The sequence below is a fragment of the Vidua macroura genome, chromosome 2 (genome assembly GCF_024509145.1).
Source record: "Vidua macroura isolate BioBank_ID:100142 chromosome 2, ASM2450914v1, whole genome shotgun sequence".
In the NCBI taxonomy this organism is placed as follows: domain Eukaryota; kingdom Metazoa; phylum Chordata; class Aves; order Passeriformes; family Viduidae; genus Vidua; species Vidua macroura.
Window position 1 is genome coordinate 9,220,938 of NC_071572.1, and position 13,413 is coordinate 9,234,350.

Genomic DNA, 13,413 nt, shown 5'->3' on the forward strand with positions numbered 1-13,413 from the left:
GAAGGCATCAGAGTCCAGCCTTTCCTTAAATACATACACCTTTGTCAGATCTTGATCCTAATATGAACTGCTAATATGTTCTGGGTGAAATTCTGCTCTAACATCACAGTAAATACAAAATAATGAGTAAAATAAATTTAGGTTTTTTTTGTTTTGTTTTTTTTTTTATTCCAAAGAGAGCAAGCAGAAAAATAAAATCTCATGGCTGTGCTAGGAATAGCACTTGTTACTAGTTACTTGCATATTATGTTCTTTCTTGTAATTTGTGTAAATATCTAGTGCTATTTAATCTAAATTCCAGTCAAGTTTACTTCACATAAACTGTGCCAGGCAAAATTAAGGATGTATTCTGGTTTAAAGTAATTCGTATTTTCATTTTACTGCAGTTTACTGCTACACACTCAAAGATTTTTTTTTTTTTACATTAATCAGTTCTTGTTTTATAATTTTTTCCATGTATTGACTGTTTTTATCTGAAATTTTAAGGAATGAGGCAACTGTTGTAATTCAGTGTAATGCAGGAGGCCTTTGGAAGTTTCCATTGGTGTTCATTGCCACAGAGCCAGAAGTGGATGACGTGATCAACATTGAAGCAGTTGGCCTGAATAAGGAATCCATAGTTAGCTTTAAGCTCACAAGCCAGACAAGGTAAAAACACTTATGCTCAAGAATTTATGCCATTTTCTGAGGGTACAACTCCTACTCAAGCACATTGGTTAGAATAAATTTGGGCAACAGACACATAACTGGGATGCAGCTATTTCATCATTATTTTCAAGAGCTGCATTGTTTAAGTAACAAATGTGATTTTGAAGCTCTGTTGTAGAAAACAGAAGCATTCTACATTTAGGCTTTGGCTTAAGAGAAAATCTGTGGAATAGATACAGATGTTTATGTTATGATTTTTTTTTTTTTGCCCTAAAAGGCTTTGGAGGATGTTAAAATGTGTAATTCAATGTTAAGGAATGATAACAATTTTGTCATATTAAAGGCTCACTAGTAAAGCTTTAAAAGCTAATGCTTTTACTAGGAGATTTTTTTTCAAGGTACTTTATGCTTACACCAAGTTAAAAACATTCCTTCACATTGTGCTTTAAAAATTTTTATATGTGCCATTCTTTTTAAAGTACTCTTATTGTATTACGTAATATGCTATGAATTCATCTCTACTTCCATTTGCTAAAATAATGGTCTAATGCTTCAGTATTTTGTTAATCTCCTTTTTTTGTTACTCTCCTTTTTTAAATTCCTGCAGAAACCTCTGTTAATATATATTATTCACATATTTCAGTTATTTTCCCAGAGTTTTACAATATTATAGTAAACTTACAATGTCATTTGTATACAGCAGGAAGTCAAGGAATAAATTGTGTCATAGTGATAGATAAGTTTTAAAATGTTAAACAGGGAATCGGAATGAATCATAATGTTTACAACCCATGTAGCTTATGGAATTTTTAAAATTTATTTTATTTTCTTTTAAATTAATGATATTTACTATATATCTAGAAAGTGTGCCAGATACGCAGATTGACACTTCCATTGTGGATACATCCTTTGGTTTCATCCTCATCAGGAAGCATATTTGGTTACAACTGATTTTTTTAAGCTTATTTCCAAAAGCTGTGTCTCTAAGATGGACAGTTGTTCCAGGTTTTAGATGTCTGTCAGTGATGTTAATTATTGAGGACTCTGACAAAGACTGCTATCACAGTGTTCAAGTTAACAGCTTCAACAGAATGGCTGTTTCAGGAACAAAAGTGAAGCAATTGCTCTGGCAATGCTGTAATCTCCTGGTAGGTGTTTGATAGCAGTGAAGATACCTGATGTTCTCCAGAAAGGTGTTATAAAACCTGAGTCATTATAGTTATATAAAGGAAGGGCTGTGATGGAAAATAAATTCTCTTTTGCCCTTAAACAAATTCCAACTTTATTTTATATAGCAGCTGCTCCCCCCATACATTTCAAATAAAAATGTAACATTTGCATTACATTAGTAAAAAAGCTCTGTGTTATAAACAGTACCAGGAACTCCATTCATGAGGGTGCCTTGGGAAGAGCACTGCCATCAGGGCAGGGAGGGGATCCTGCTCCTCAGCCCTGGTGAGGATCACCTGGAGTGCTGTGCCCAGTTCTGGGCTCCTCAGACAGCACAGACACGGAGCTGGAGCAGATCCAGCGGAGGGTGACAAAGATGATGGAGGGACTGGAGCATCTCAGTGAGGAAAGGCTGAGGGAGCTGGGCCTGTCCAGCCTCGAGAAGAGAGGGCAGAGAGGGGCCCTCATCCCTGTCTGCCAGTGTCTGCAGGGAGGGTCAGGGGATGGACCAGGCTCTGCTCCGTGGGGTCCAACAATGGGACAGGAACTGATGGCCAGGAAGTTCCACCTGAACATTAGTAATAATTTCTTTCCTGTTTAATGACCAAACACTGGACCAGATTGTCCAGAGAGGCTGTGGAGTCTCTCTCAGTGGAGATATCCAAGAACTGTTGGACACAATCCTGTGCCATGTGCTCTGGATGACATCACCTGAGCAGGGAGGCTGGACCTGATGACCCTCTGTGATCTCTTCCAACCTGACCCATTCTGTGATTCTGTGAATTGCTCTATAAGTTATATATTGCTTTATCTTACCTGTGATTTGCTTAGGAGATTTTGGTGGTGGAGGTTTTGTATAGAAATAGAACACTCAGCCAACCAACACATAGGATAGTGGACCTTCAGATTAAAAGCAATTACATAAGAAAAACATTATATAACAGGTATAATTTAATGTCTGAATAACTCAAATTATTTTGATTAAAAACAAAACAATGAAATATTAAAACATGGTTTAAAATTTTTGAATAGGATAGAAGTGCCATCCTATAGATACTCCCTGAAAAAAAAAAAAATGATCAGCCCTTTGGAATTTTCTTGGTAATCAATTAGCAGCACAATCCATAAAGACTCAGTTCTGTCACTTTAAGAGAGATGGGTTTTTTTTACTCCTTGCATGTACAGATACTTGATGACTTGATGATATATATACACCCCACATTGAATGAGGATCTTCAGTGCTCCACAATAAATCTGTGAAATCAATGGGTTTAGCTTTCTTTTTCTTTAGAGCTAGTGCAACTCAAATGTGGCCTTCCTCCTTAAATTCCACACTCCTCCCCTCCCTTCCTTGCCCCCCCCCCCAAAAAAAAATCCTCAGTGTGTACAGGATATCTCAGAATGAATTAATGATTTTGGAAGGATGATCAGTTACAAATGGGAGGTCATTGCTACACTTCCCAATGACCTGCAATAATGAAAGCTCCAGCAGTTCATGAAAACATGTAAAGCACCCTTTCAATACATTTAAAGTTCACACAATGAGAAATAGCCCAATATCTGCTCCAGAAAATGGGAGATACTGAGAATGCAGCTAAACAGTTTTATTGTATGAAGAAAACAAGTGTATTTTTAAAACTATATGCACCTATGTCAGCTGGAATAGAGTAGACCAGTATTTTACTCAGCTCTAAAAATTCCAAAGGGACGTGTTGTAGAAGGGTTTGTTGTATTGGCATTAAGCTTGATTAGAGTCAAAACAGCAGATTTCACTTCCTAAATAAGAAAAATCTACTACTTCTTAACATTCATGGATGACCTTTTCTGGGTTTTATCATAAATGTGGGATTAATTCAACACCAGCTGAAATCATTGGCAGCATTTCCACTGGAGTAATTTGTTTTAGTATAAACCTCTAATGTTTGAGATAATATTAATGCTTGTTTTAATACCAAATGCATTATTGAATGCCAATGTTTTACAGAATGACAGCAGTGTTAGCCAAAAAGGATAGAATATTATCCTTGGAAATAAAACTTAGAGAAATTTATTTGATATCGATCTTAAATTATTGGTCTCTTATTTTATGTTGAAATCTGTAACTGAAACATAAAACAAAAACTCTCAAAATGATACTTTGCTTAAGAAAACTAGCCATTTCTATATTTGGCACACTGAAGACAATGTATTTTTAATCAATTAAGTTTGGGATCAGGACATTTACATTAATACAGAAGTGGGTTTTGGAGCTTATTTACTGCTCTATCTTCCTGTACAGAGTTATTTTGATGTTGGATTTATTTCTTCACATTAAAATACTGATATCCAGCTACAGCAGAATGTTACCTTATGTTTTCCAGGGCAAATACTTCAGTAGCCAACATGAGATGTGTGAGATAGATAGATTAGATAGATAGATAGATAGATAGATAGATAGATAGATATTTGTGAACACTATATTCACTTGGAATTCTTTTGTAAACTACACTACATTTGAAGGTTTAGTCAAGCTGGGGGATAATTCTCTCCTATTTGTTCTGTCTGCTTTTTTCTCATACACAGAATTTCCTTTCACCAGTTTAGTTCTGTCTTCCCACATAGCTGTTAGTGATTGTTACAATCATGGATAGCTTCCCATATACAGTAGATTTTTTTCCATCTTTCCATCCTGCCCTGTCACTCCAATCCTTTGTTTATCACAAGCAGGATATTCGTTACAATAAGGCAGCTTCTTGGATAAACTCAAACTGCCCCTCCAAAAAATGTGGCACCTGTTATCACAGCCTCCAAAAAAAGCAAACAGCCTCATGTTGATGTGATCTCCACAGAGGGGCATCTGCAAAATCTAAGACTCCACCTGATTATGGAAACAGAGCTAGAATAAAGAGGAAGAAAAGCCTCAAACTGTGGACTGGGGAGATGAGAATAAAGATGAAATTTGGCTTTAAAACAACTGCACATGCAGATTTAGTTTTCTTAACCTACTTTTCATTGGAGATTTTCCTTGTTTCTTCCTTGCACATTTCATAGTGCATAGAATAAATGTTCAAGTAAAAACATTCCTTGGTCACACAAAATTGATTTTAATTCTGAGGAATTAGTGGGTCACCCATTTTGTTTCTGTGCCCTCCCTTATTTTGAAGGGAAGACAACAACAAAAAATGTTTCCAATTACAGCTGTTCTAACGTTTTCATATCCCTTATTTCTTGCAGCAGTTACGTACTTTACAGATTAAGGCATTTTGTTACTCTTCTTTTATTAGCAAAAAATACCCAAGTGTTAGACCAAAAGGACTACATGCTGGTATTTTTATGCATGGCTTTTCAGAATGCTGAGTTTTGTAAAGGAATGCATTTCTACAGGAATAATTTACTGCTTCAGTAGTTTTGGGAAGAGAAACATTTTGAGCCGTAATTTAATAAAATTTAATAAATATTTTTAGTTTTGTTGAGTATTTTATAAGATTTGGAGTGTGATTGCTACAGGGATATAAATTTTAAGTTCTTCTTTAGTTGAAGATGTATTGTTGCTGCTATTATATTTTAGTTTAATAATTTGAAAATTGTTAGCATGAGAACACTGAAAAACATAGACTTCTATATAAGGACAAGGTTAAAGGAGTAATTATGAAAATGTCTATGTAAGACCAGCTCAGTTTCCTCTTTTCCAGGTTGCCATGATTTGATTGTCCAATTATTATTTAAATTCAAGTTATTGTTTACTCTTGTTCATTATTTGAGTAAGGACAGAGTTCATGTTGTCTGATGGCAGTATCAAACCATTATGAGAGGAGTTAAGGAAAGACAAATGGGAAAACACATTTATTTTCTTTGTTTTATAAGGCCTCTGCCCTTACATTTTCTAATTAATTTGTGTGTTTTCAAAACTCTACACATCATTAAGCTTTATAAAGTATGTTCATATCTGCCACCCTTCTTGAAAAAGTGCAGACTGCCTCACAACCGACCTTCATGGCTGAGAAATGACAATCCAAACATTGACTCCAGAGCTGCTTCACCTGAAGGAGTTATCAAAAAGGAGGAATTAAATTTTAATTTTAAAAAACATAATTACTAATTATACACTAAATATACAGACACAGAAAATTGTAATGTCTGAAATTCAGGTGATATTCTGGGAATTTCATCTCCAGATTTCTCTTTATTCTAAAAAATGAGAAAGTGAAAGCAATTTACTTGTGCTTGTGAGGTACCCAGCATGCCAGTTCATTTCCCAAATGTGAACAGCAGTGAAAGCACTGCTTCTTTTGTGTCAGGGGGCATCTTTAGATTTATTTTTAAAACAATGCAAGATCTATCAGTGAAAGGTTTCTGTTTCTGATTATGTATAATTTTTTAATTGCTGGTTTTTGTACTATCTTCATCACAATCCCTGCTGGCCTGTCATATTATGGCTATACATTTAATTTGTCAGGATTTTTATTTTCCTTACTTGGACATAGTTTCTACTCTGAGAAACATTTGGCATCCAGTAGACACTCTGACTCTTTTGTTTAAAACTGACAGGCTTTGGAAACAGGGATGTTTTAGCTTTGATTTTATATGTTTATGCAAGTTCATATGCCTTTATGCATTTTACTCAAAAATTATAGCAGCCTCTAGTACCTTGTGATAATGCTGTTGAGAAGTGTGCAGATTTTATTTAAAGATTTTTACTTTTTTCCTTTCCATTTTTAAAATCTGACAAGAGTGATGTAATAACATTATTTATTCTCTAACTTGGTAAATATCTTGTGGCATTATATCTTGGTAAATAATTATAGGGGAGTTTTTTGACAGTTTCACTTTAAACTGTCTGGTTCCCTTGTCTGGACAAAAACTGTGTCTTTTTCTCCTCTGTGTTTTCTGACTGTTCGGTGTCTCTGAAAAATTCCAAAGCAAGCTACTGTTGCATAACTCCCTGCTAAGAGGCAATTTCTGCAGGAATGAAATCTGTATTTTCCTGTGTCTGCTATGTTAGCAGCCTCTCCCCTGTCTCATCTCCCCTAGCACTTCATCATCACATCTGTGGTCCAAGTCATGCTCTTGGATGTTTTACAAAGACACCAAGCACGCACTAGGAGTTCTCATCCCTAACTGTTCACTGGAGAACAGCCGGAGCACGGGAGACACAGAAAGAGCTGCCTTGCAATGTTCCTGAAGCTAGTCAATAGAGCAGTGATGCTGGAAATGAAGACCTGTGTCCAGGTCTGTTTTCAGCATGAGGGTTTGAATATTTATCTCAGGCATTTTTGATGAGTGCTCTGCTCTGCTGCTCAGTCTAGATGCCTCACTTCTCTTTGATCCCATACCTGCTGTCTGTGTGTAGTAGGTGTGCTCTAGGCATTCACAGCTGAGCACTCCTTTTGGGAAACAAAGATGTGAAAATTCAAGGCACATGAATGGGAGCTCAGGCCCAGCAGGATTAGTGCTTATGGCCCAGGGCTATAAACTCAGCGGCACAGCTTTAGGCACCATAAAAAAAGGTTGTTAGCATAAGTTTGATGTCAAGACTGGAAGACTGGAAATGTAGTTTCAGACATTCAGTACTTCTGCCCACCATGCTGTCACCTAAAGGAAGAGCCAGGCTAAATCTGCTAATGCACCCAAGTCCAACAGCACTGCTAAGTATCAGTTAATTTTTTGGAGGCAACAGAAGCTTTTTGGATTCTGTTTTCTGCACTCTCACTGTTTGTTTCTATAAACTGGTGGCATGACCTTTTTTTCACAAGAGCATTTTGAATATAGAACAACCTTTCATGAGAACATATTCCAAGAGAGGGCTATTTTTCAACAAAATGACACAGGCCCAGCGTGCCACCCATAGGATATTGCTTGCCCAGGAAGCGCGGAACACTTCCGCAGAGATATAACTTGCCATAAAATATTAAGTTTCATTTCTTTGTGGGTGTTTTCTTTGAAAAGTGTTATTTCTGGTGTGACAGCCCATGAATAAGTGGATTTGAACAGCTTTTCTTTGAGATGCTGTTAGTTTTTCATTCTTCAGGAATGAAAATTTTCAATACATTTTCAATACAGGAAAATGTATTCCCCCTAAGCATGCACAATACTTGCCCTGCTGTACAGTGCCAGGGTGTTGTGGATTAAATTTTGACCATCCCATTGAATTTCTACTTCCAATTTCCTGTGTTCTCCTTTTGTTCAGAGAGTGATAGAGTTGTCCTCAGCAACAGATATAAAGACTAAAAGGAGAATGCCTCACCAGAAAATAGAAAAATGTACATTCTTTTCATGCTGAGAATGTTTATGGCAAGGAGTCCCTGAGGAACTGTGATGGACAGGATTTAGTTTGGGATTGGCCTAGGATTGTTTTATAGTGCTCAGCCACTGTCTTCACCAGGACTAGGGATTTTCTTTGGGTCCAACAGCTCTGCTGTGAACCAAGGCATTAGGCAAGATCTGCAGTACCTGTGACAGAAATTCTTTGAGATAAGAGATACACAATATTATCAATACAGGAACCTAATTATGTTACTGCAAAATCTTAAAATGTTCAGTCTATGGTATATGAAAAATGTGAAAACAATGATAAAAATTATTATTTTTCATATCTTCATTTCAAGGCTTTCAGAACTCCCTCCTAATCTAGTAACACTCTGCCAGAATGCAAATTCAGTTCTAGTCATAAACCTTAATAAAATGGGTAGCTTGTCAGTTTTATTTGATTAGGGACTGGAAAAGGGAGTACTTTTAATAGGAGAAATGGATTTTCAGTCTGATACGGAATTTACTTCTATCACTATTATGATATCTTTACAAGTCAAATTATTATTTTTTTTCCTAGTGGCAAATGTTATCATTATTCCATAGTTAATATAATATTTATAATAGCATGTAAATGTGTTTGAAATTGAATACCAGTATGCAGGTCCCTGTGTATAAATAAAAAATTATTACAGAATAATTATTCTGTAAGTAAGAATGCTGTTACTATTCCATATTCATTCCATGCCATGTTTCCTGAGTCATGGCACATGGTGGTCTAAGTGTTAGATTGCAGATAAATTAGATTGCAGAAGCTGTAAAAGGCACAACAGTCTCCTGTGCTTTTCTGCAGGTACCCAGAGCCATTCACTGCACATTTCCTGGCGGGCAGTGATCCTGATTTCCATGTGATGCCACAAGCTGGAGAGCTTCTCCCAGCAGGCACTGTGGGAACCCACATAACAGTGGGATACAAGCCAAGGATGTATGGCAAGAAGCACACAGCAACACTGGTCATCGAGGTAAGCCTTCCCCAGGGCAATCCACAAATCCACAAATACTCCTGAAGGAGTGCCGGCAGGAAGAGAAATCCTGCACCAAAGAGCAGCACTGGAACACACCATGCATGTGCTGTGATGGTTTTGCTACTCCTCACAATGGACAAGAATAAAACTAAATTTGGAGAATTGACTGATGACAAGCTGGAAAAACATACTGTATTTTACACTGTATTTTGCACTATATTATAATTATCCTTTTGCCATCAGCACCAGAGGCAGATACTTAATCTTGATATGTTTGCCCCAACTCCATAGACAACATGACTTTCACAGAGAATCAATATTATCCTGTTAAGAACTGGTGGAGAATATAAAAGTAATTGAAGTTGTGAAGCCTAAGTTACTGATTTTAATTGTATTATACATCTTATATGATCAAAGGCTCCAAGATGGCAGGTGCCAAACTGTGGAGGAGAGAATTTCAGAGCACAAAGCCAGGAATAGCTCTTTCGAAGCAAGATGCAAAATAAACAAAAATTATTTGCAACCAAGTAGCCTGTGTAAGTGTGAAGGTCAGGAAACATTTGAAGGCATGTATTCCTTCAGCAGTAAAAATGCTCTCAGAAACCAATTTTCAAATTTTAAGTTATTCTTTAGAAGAAATATGTTGAAAACACACAGCAGGAGCAAAACCCCACATTCTCTATAAATCATGGTTTGTACTTTCACTCTATTCACTGCATGCTGGTAGCGTTTTCAGACCTCTGTATTAGAAGTGAAACAGCAATATTGATTTCAGAAATAAGATGGTCAGAACAAAGTTGATAAAAAGACGCATGGCAAATCACTAAAGTGTTTTATCTCTATAAGTGACAACTTGTATAACAGTGAATAAGAAATTCAAATCCTGGAAAAAACAAGGTCCTTCAATCCCTCCTACTTGTTTTCTTTTAGATGTCTGATTAATAGAATCTCTTTACATAAACAGCAATAATGCTTATCACTCTTCCATTTGAAAAATAAGATAGCTTACTGAATATATTCTGTGCTATTTTGTGTTTACAAAGTACTGTATGACACAGCTACAGAGCTCAGAAACTTGAAGTTTTGGAACTGAACTGCTGTTTTTAGGCATGGCACATACAAATGCAGTAGCTATGCTTGTCCTTGGCTTAGCTTTCATCACTAACAAGGAGATTTTACCATAAATCTGTCTGGAATGGGACAAACACAATGATCAAAGGTTATTATTAGCTCTTAAAGAACTCAGGCAGTAATTCAGAATTTCCCTTTAGGAATTTTTCAGTATAGATGGCTGGTTTCTAATTGGATTTTTAAGCTACATGCACGCACACCTCAGTCTCTGGTTATGATCCAGGCAGACAGCTCTTCATTTCCACCTTTGATACTGTGTGTGGCTGCAGTAAGTCACTCATTCATACATATTACATATATATATATATATATATATATATATATCAGGATCTATTTCTGGACATTTAAAAATGCATGAAGGATTCTTGATGCTCATAAGCACATTCTGGACCAGTTGGAGTTATCTCCATCACAGTCTTTTAGAGATTTTTCTAACATTCTCACTCAAATTGCAGAATTAAGTGGTTTCAGTAATGTTTTGATGAGGCTTGTGTTCTCTTTGCTCTTCTTGGTAGCCCTTTTTTTGTACTCCAGACTTCCCCCTTTCTGCTCCACACAAGCTTTAATTCCTGCACTTCTGATGGAAGGCAGAGCATCTGTGGCTGTGTGTGATTCAGCTGCTGTTCTCTCAGCACTGACCTGATGTAAGATTTGATGAGATGCTGAGAATACCTGATACTCATTTCTGCCTTTTGTGTTTGTTGAAATCATTTCCATTAGTAACCTGAGGGAGACAGACTTAGGAAGATATATTAAATAAAAGCTGTATTAAATCATTCTTATTTGGGGAATAAGAGTGGAGGTGGTGAAATGCAATTAGTGTTTGACCTAACACTGAAGAACTTTTCTTACATGTATCCTCTCTAGCCAATATATTGGCTGAGGCTTTGGGCTATTTTTAGAAATGTTGAAGGAGCTTCTTTTCTTTTGCAGTGCCTCTCTTCTGCTGCTGCTGTAATAAAAGATTACAGTGCTCTTGCTTTAAAATGTCTTTTGCATTTCCAAGGGTAAACTCATAGTCCTAACACGAACATATTTTTATTATTAAATTCTTTGAACAGTGAGTATCAGATTTATAATTTTTGTGTGTTTCAATGAACAGTGATAATTAAGCTGTAAAGTAGCAGAGATAGCAGTGTAAGTTCTTTTGTTTATGTTCATCATTACAATTGTGTTGTAATGGAAAATGGGAGGTTCGGATTATGGAGGAAGATCCTACAGTCATCTTTTTCTCATTTGTTTTTAAATTTTAAACCCAAGTATTGTATGTGCAATTTTTTTATTTTATTATCCTGCTGAGAACCCAATGCTGAGAAGCTAATTAACATTAACATATATGTAATAGTCTGTCTCTGCCAGAACTTAGTGTGCACATCTTACTAACTGAACGTATATATATGTATGTATAATTGAAATCATATTGACTAGTTTATATTTCTGCACACAATTTTTGTGGGATATGGTATGAATTCTTTGAGACTTAATATTCATGAATACTTACAGTAGATTTTATTAATGGCAAGAAACCTTAATTACTTTGCTGACGCAGTTAAAGCTCTTTAACCATCATTAAAACTTCTGTTCTCAGTCAACTACATCTCAAAACAATTGAAGTTAGATAATTATTTAAATAGCTGCCAGGAATCTTAATTTTGCAGAAGTGACATAGAAAATTACTTTAAAATTTTATGTAGATCAAAGAATGAACTATTACAAAAAGGCAGTAAGGAAAATAATCATGCTCGTTTCTTTGAAAAAGCTTGTAGCTTTGAATGAGGACATCACAACCTAATTGAGCTACAGGTAAGAAACAGTGAAACTGTGCCTGAACAGCATTTTTAAATAGCTATTTTTCCATAATCAAACTTCTAAATTTAGAATTGCCTTCATAAACAGTGCAGTTCTGAATGAAAAACAAAAATAATTATCCCTAATGATAAATAAGTGAAGAGAGCACACTACTTAGATGAGCTGTAAAGTGCTCTGAGGACAGAAGGGATTTCCTGAGCCACAGTGACATCCCAGAGCTCTGGTGTGCCAGTCAGGCTGAATAGAAAACTGACAGAGCTGAGGGATGTCAAGGTGCAGCTGGGGCAGGAATCACAGCCAGGCACAAGGTGGAGCAGCCAGGAGGCTGGGAATCCTTGGCAAAGGGCATATTCCTGTAGGCTTGCAGTTAATTTCCTTCCACGGTACTGAATTCAGCTGGAGACCAGAGCAATTGCTTTGTAATTCATGCGTGAGACTTCTGAGATATTCTAAAGGAGAAGGCACACACAATAAGTCTTAAATGATAAAATAGGTGTCAGAGTGAACCAGATTGCAGGTAACATTATCAAGCCCTCCAGAAGTCAGGCTTGTGCACCTTTATTACTGAATAATCACTAACTTAGCCTATGGAAGATAGCATATCAAAACCATTTGTCATGCTGTTCTGCAAATAAATGATGCAGTGTGCCAGCCACAGTACCCAGGTGTGGCTTCTCTAAACTTGTCTATGCAAACTTGCATATCTTAACAGCAAACAGTACTGTTACATATTCAGCAGCTTGCTGAAACTGCCTTGTTCCTGGTGGATTTCTTAATTACCATAGTTCAATGTTATTTTAAATTTTATCTTTTGAAAAGAATGAGCAAGGAAAAATGTAACTAACTTACTAGAATAATTGAAATAGTTTCCCATTAAATAAGATACACATTGGTGCTGGCTTGAGTTGTAGGATTAGAAGCAGAGTGCAGAATCAGTACTCAACATTTTTGATTCACAAGCATGAGGAAAGGTTACTTTGCTTATCATTCTGCTAATAATGCTAATAGTGCTAATAATGTGGGAATCATTGATGTAAAAGGGCATTCAGAACACTGTCGGTCCTGGAGGATTTTGATTGTGTAATGTCTAAGCAATGTTGTGAAACACCTAATATTTGAAGTGCAGAAACCAATTAAGTAAATTTTAATTATATCTGGAAGTGTTCTTTAAACTAAGAAAATTAGTCTTATCCATCTTGTTCACGAGAAATTGTTCAGAGCCTGGATGGGCATTTGTCTGCTTGTGGGAGGTGGTTCTTACTGTTTTGTGTTTTTTCTCCCTTCTTTCCATCACTTACTAAACTATCATTGTCTTGATCCACGAGTTTTCTTGCCTTTGCTCTTCCCTTACACTGTTCACATAAAGGTTTGCTTTAATTTCGTTCTGTATACACTGATTGCAATT

The 13,413-nt window shown here is 36.3% G+C and overlaps 1 protein-coding gene across 8 annotated transcripts in view; it reads left to right on the forward strand.

Moving 5' to 3' along the window:
- Positions 1–13,413, forward strand: part of CFAP47 (cilia and flagella associated protein 47) — a 348,805-nt gene that overhangs the window by 244,984 nt on the left and 90,408 nt on the right. For 7 of the 8 annotated variants that reach the window (XM_053971830.1, XM_053971829.1, XM_053971831.1 and 4 more), the window contains 2 exons: positions 487–648; positions 8,897–9,065. The exons of the other annotated variant lie outside the window; for it this stretch is intronic. In XM_053971830.1, the coding sequence (XP_053827805.1) occupies positions 487–648; positions 8,897–9,065 (331 nt within the window). The remainder of the gene's footprint in view (positions 1–486; positions 649–8,896; positions 9,066–13,413) is intronic. 8 annotated transcript variants of the gene reach the window in all.